This window comes from Danio aesculapii, chromosome 23 (assembly GCF_903798145.1).
Source record: "Danio aesculapii chromosome 23, fDanAes4.1, whole genome shotgun sequence".
Classification (NCBI taxonomy): Eukaryota; Metazoa; Chordata; class Actinopteri; order Cypriniformes; family Danionidae; genus Danio; species Danio aesculapii.
The window spans coordinates 2736303-2741697 of NC_079457.1; the positions used below are offsets into that span (position 1 = coordinate 2736303).

Genomic DNA, 5395 nt, shown 5'->3' on the forward strand with positions numbered 1-5395 from the left:
ATATATATATATATATATATATATATATATATATATATATATATATAGTTATAGTCAGAATTATTAGCCCCCCTGTTTATTTTTCCCCCAATTTCTGTTTAACGGAGAGCAGATTTCTTCAACACATTTCTAATCATAATAGTTTTAATAACTCATCTCTAATAACTGATTTATTTTTTCTTTGTCATGATGACAGTAAATAATATTAGACTAGATATTCTTCAAGACACTTCTATACAGCTTAAAGTGACATTTAAAGACTTAACTAGGTTAATTAGGTTAACTAGGCAGGTTAGGGTAGTTAGACAAGTTATTGTATAATGATGGTTTGTTCTGTAGACTATCGGAAACAAATTAGCTTAAAGGGGCTAATAATATTGTCCTTAAAATGGTGTTTAAAAAATAAAAACTGCTTTTATTCTAGCCGAAATAAAACAAATAAGACTTTCTCCAGAAGAAAAAATATTATCAAACATACTGTGAACATTTCCTTGCTCTGTTAAACATCATTTGGGAAATATATAAAAAGTAATTCAAACCGCGATTAATCTTTGCCCAGCCATTTTATATATATATATATATATATATATATATATATATATATATATATATATATTAGTGATGTGCGGATGGCGGTTATATCCGCGGGCGCTGCGGATAATCTGCGGGTTGGGTAATAAAAAATACATTATGATTAATTGCGGGTCGGTTGCGGGTGGATATAGTGGGACATGGCAGTGGACCAGCCAAAAAGCAGAGAGTGGGGTTTGCAGAATGGTAAGATGAGACGTCCAAAATAATGGATGAAGTCGATCAGTCTCTTTTATATGTTGTAGCGTTGTATTTATACCATAATCTGGTAGTGTTTCTGCTAGAGTTTGCTTTGACTTTTTCGGAGTTAATTATTGTGATATCCCGATTGCAGCAGAGAAATACTGTAAAATGTATTTGTCATCACTTTAGACATTACACTAGAGAATCATTCAAACACTAATGTAATGTTGGCATGTCTGAAAGGGTGAAGTTTACAGTGGAGATACAGCAGATCAGCTCCACATTCACAGTTTAGTCTCCAGGCCGTCGACACGCTGATCTACAGACACACAATCAACAAAACATCAACATGATAATGTGTGTTTATTGCAGCGTTGCAGCTAAATCCACATTTTGTCAGTCATACTTCCATTTTTCACTTGAATTTGGCATTATTGATGAAAGACAGTAGGTTTTTGCATCATCAGTCTTATTTGTGCATGTTATACATTTACATTTAGCGGATGCTTTTGTCCAAAGCAGGTTATGAATCAATTTTATTCAGTTCACTCATTGTCAACAGTTTCTACAGTACAGATATCTTTTAACACCCCATTAAACTTGACAAAATTGACAATAGACCCTTTTCACAATGACGTCACTTCACTTCCCCCTATCGGCAGCGCAGTGTATTTTCAGTTCCGGTTTACCTTTGAATGAATGGGAGACTTCTCTGGAAAATTTACAAATGGAAATATTAACGTTGCACATTGTGATTTAAGTCTGTTACACTATTGTGCATGTGTCTAAATGTTTCTCCTTCAATACTGAACTGCTTTCTGAGTTTGAAAATGACTCTTTAAGTTATTAAGAATAGAAATAAGTAGTAGTAGTAGTAAGTAGTAAACTTTGTCCTTGACAGGAAATTTGTTATGAGCATCACCATATTGCTGCAAACATTCCATTAAAACAAGCAATAAAAACAATACAAAAATACAGTAGTTACAACATTTATAATGTTAATTAAGATAGACTCTTATTAAATAAACCCACTGAAACAGCTACAAGGGATTTCTTATAACGGTTCAACCTACACTTTGAGACTCTATATCTCCTACCAGAGGGAAGCAGTTCATAATGTGGAAACAAGAAATGAGTTGAATCGTTCAGAATCCTTTCCACCTGATTGAGGACACAATTCTCATTTAAAACTTGAGGATTAAAATATTCATCGTGCCCAACAATTTTCCATCCTGTCTTTAAGGGATGCACCAACTTAGATTTACACTGAACAGATAGGTTTCCAAACCACACTGTAGCTGTCAACATAAAGGGTTTATTTTCCTTTAAATGTTTTGTTGTTTTTGTGGAAAGGTATTTCGGTTGTGAATCATTTCATATGTTATTAATGCTGTTGGGAAATTATTGTATTCGAAATTGGATAACAGTGACACCTACAGGTGATAGAGAGGTAGCGTTACTTTACTGTCACGTGATCTTGTTAGCCGTGTGATTATCAGTTAAACGGGAAGTTAACACGAGCAAGGAGATGCTTTTGTGAGGAAAAAGAACTTCGTATGGGTTTATATGAAAGAAGAACAAACTGAAAACCATCTTAATGACTTCTGGACTTTGATTAAGAGATGCACAAGGTATGTTGTGTTTTGTTTGTGTTTTACCAACTGATTTGTGAAGTTTAAAACAGTGTATATTGATGCTGGTTCGATAAGAAACAAAAGCAGTTAAACTGCTGTAAGGAAAAGTAAAACTTTAACGTTATGAGTGTGATTGTTTTTATTTATTTCAGTTTTTTCATGGTGTCATCATGTAAAATGTCAAGATGTTGTGTTCAGGGGTGTAGTGGACATTTTAAAAGTGGGGGGGATAGCTGTATGAAATCCAAAAGTTTACATTTACATTACATTACATTACATACTTTGAGACATCAGTTGAAGCGTGATTCTTTTAATCAGATGAAAACATTCAGGAGCCGCTACACACACTGTGATACCATATCTAACAATGCTTTCATGAACAGCTTTATAAAACGACATCATGAGCGTCTTGTTATCTCCAAAAAGACGTAACCTCCGTAAAAAATACACCTCCGTAATAAAATATCTCGAGTGTAAACGTGAACAAACGCACTCTATGTGTGTATTCCATGTAAGAGAACTGTCAATGTAAATGCCCAAGTACTTATAGGTTTCTGACTGAGTGATAGGATGGTCATGTACAACCACTTGATGATGGTCTCCTATACACTTTGGGTCAAATACCATCACTTCTGTTTTCTTAGTATTTATTTTTAACTTATTATATCACACCAATCAACGAACCGGCTAATTTCTGACTGGTAGATGACACCAATGTCATCATTCTCATGAAGTAAACTTAGTATGGCTGGTGTCATCGGAATACTTAAAAATAAAATTCTGTGAATGCTTCCTTGAACATTCATTTGTAAAAAGTGTAAAGAGAATAGGTGAAAGCCTCTTGTACATTACTCCACCCACATAGAGTGACAGCAGATCAATAAACTCACTACAGTTTGACAAATATCGCAGCTGTTGGACAACATCATGTGCTATTGAGGCTTTTTCAGGCGAGAATGTAGTTGTTTAGATTGCAACTATGCAGTTTATTTAGGAAAGTGCCTATTTAAAATATATAAATATCTGGGAGACAGCGCGTCGACGGCCATTAGCCGGTCACACTGAGCAGAGCAAAGACGGTTGATGTTCCGCCACAAGATGGCGACAGAGACCGCATAATAAGCCCTTAGAAAAGAAAAACTCGGCGTAATTTCAAACTACAGCTGATCAAATCATTATAAAACAGGTAAGTGACTTTCTAAGTCGATCTCTCTCTTTTGTTTGTTGTATCGCTTTATTTATACCATAATCTGGTAGAGTTTCTGCTAGTGTTTGCTTTGCTTTAGCTTTTTCGGGGTTAATTATTGTGATATCCCGATTGCAGCAGAGAAATACTGGGAAATCTCTGTAGACTGATGGCGTTTCATGCCGTTCAGCCTTATAATCTTAAAATGTGAGCAAAGTCAGCTGTTTTGTCATCACTTTAGACATTACGCTAGAGAATCATTCAAACACTAGCTCTACAGTGATGTTGGTGAATTAGTAACGACTTCTCTTCTGAAGTCAGCTGCAGATGGTAATGAATGGCGGGAGAAAGTAGTCCCTCATACAAAAGGATTTTTAGACTCTCTGTATTTGATTTTCTCTTTTTATATTTTCTTTTGTATAAACACAATATCACACTCATAGCTGTGCAATATGGCTGTATATCAACACGGGTGGGATACTAAGGCACTCAGCCTGCAGCCTCAAGCCAACGCACGCCTCCCACCAGTGCTGATATACAGCCATATCACACTGCTATGAGTGTGATATCGCTCATATAATACACACACATATTATGTCATTTGTAAAATGAACAGGTGAACTGACACAGCCTTGTGGAACCCAGTACTACAGTTCTTTTCATCTGAACGGATATTTTTAACCTTTACAACCTGAGTTCTATTTGTTAAAAATGAGAAATACCATTTGCATATGCATGGGTTTATATTCAACTGTTCGTTCTTTTCAATTAACAAATGTGGTTGAATCGTATTGAAAGCGGAACTAAAATCAATAAAAGCAGCCGAGCGTAAGCTTTGGGATTGTCCAAGTGCTTCAGAATCAAGAGCTAAATACTATTAATAATAATAAGTTACTGTTTATCAAGAAAATGAAATGTTTTGCAACCTTTTCACTTATTAATTCAGTTTATTTCCTCAATAACGGATTTATTTGTACTTTGATGCTGCTATGAATATAAAATATATTATTTGTTATGTGAATGTTCCAGCATGAGTAAAATTATTTACTAAATTATCTCCTATTATCTGGTATTTCATCTTTAAATGCAATCAGTGTCATCATTTATTATTTGCTGATCCTTAAATGTTTTTTTTTTCAGTTTCTCCGTTTGAATTAAGACCTTTAGACAGTGTCCGGCCACCACCTACTGGGTGGTTTTAATTTAATATTGGTATTGACCTTATTTTTCAATGCGGAAGTGCGCTTGTTTTTGCGATTGTTTTAGAACTTCAGATTCCCAATAGGAGAAATGACTAGGAATAATAAACGGCAGAAAAAGGTTAAACTACTTACTCTACAAACAAGAATTTGCATGACAATACAGACAAAGTAGAATAATATAATCAGAAAATATCAGTTTGCAACACCAAGCAGCAAAACGAGCTGTTTTTAACGTCTAAAAATAATGGAAGTGAATGAGACCGTAAGTTTCAAGCCAAAATGATTCAAATGGCTGAGCCTGATAGTACGCGGAGAATAAGGTGAACACCGTTTACCCTAATTAATAATAAATTACAAGTAATTTCATAATCTAATAATACTGCAATTTTAATCTTATAATTAAAATGCAGTCTTCTTATTGTTAGAAAATAGCTGAAGTGACAATCTAACCATCTCTGTAGTAAATATGCATCTGACTGGGTGAATTCTCTATGAGGAGTTCTGTGTAGGCGGAAGTAACGATACACTGCGGGGAGTGAAACCGCATACTGCGTGACGTCATGTAAAAAGGGTCTATAGTCAGGCCCTTATTACACCAT

General features: G+C 34.9%; 1 protein-coding gene across 1 annotated transcript in view; it reads right to left on the reverse strand.

The window, feature by feature from the left end:
* Positions 1–1000: 1000 nt before the first annotated feature.
* Positions 1001–5395, reverse strand: part of LOC130217367 (sodium/hydrogen exchanger 9B2) — a 16729-nt gene continuing 12334 nt past the window's right edge. Inside the window, exon 12 of the mRNA XM_056449463.1 lies at positions 1001–1093. Coding sequence (XP_056305438.1) covers positions 1059–1093 — 35 coding nt within the window. The 3' untranslated portion in view covers positions 1001–1058. The remainder of the gene's footprint in view (positions 1094–5395) is intronic.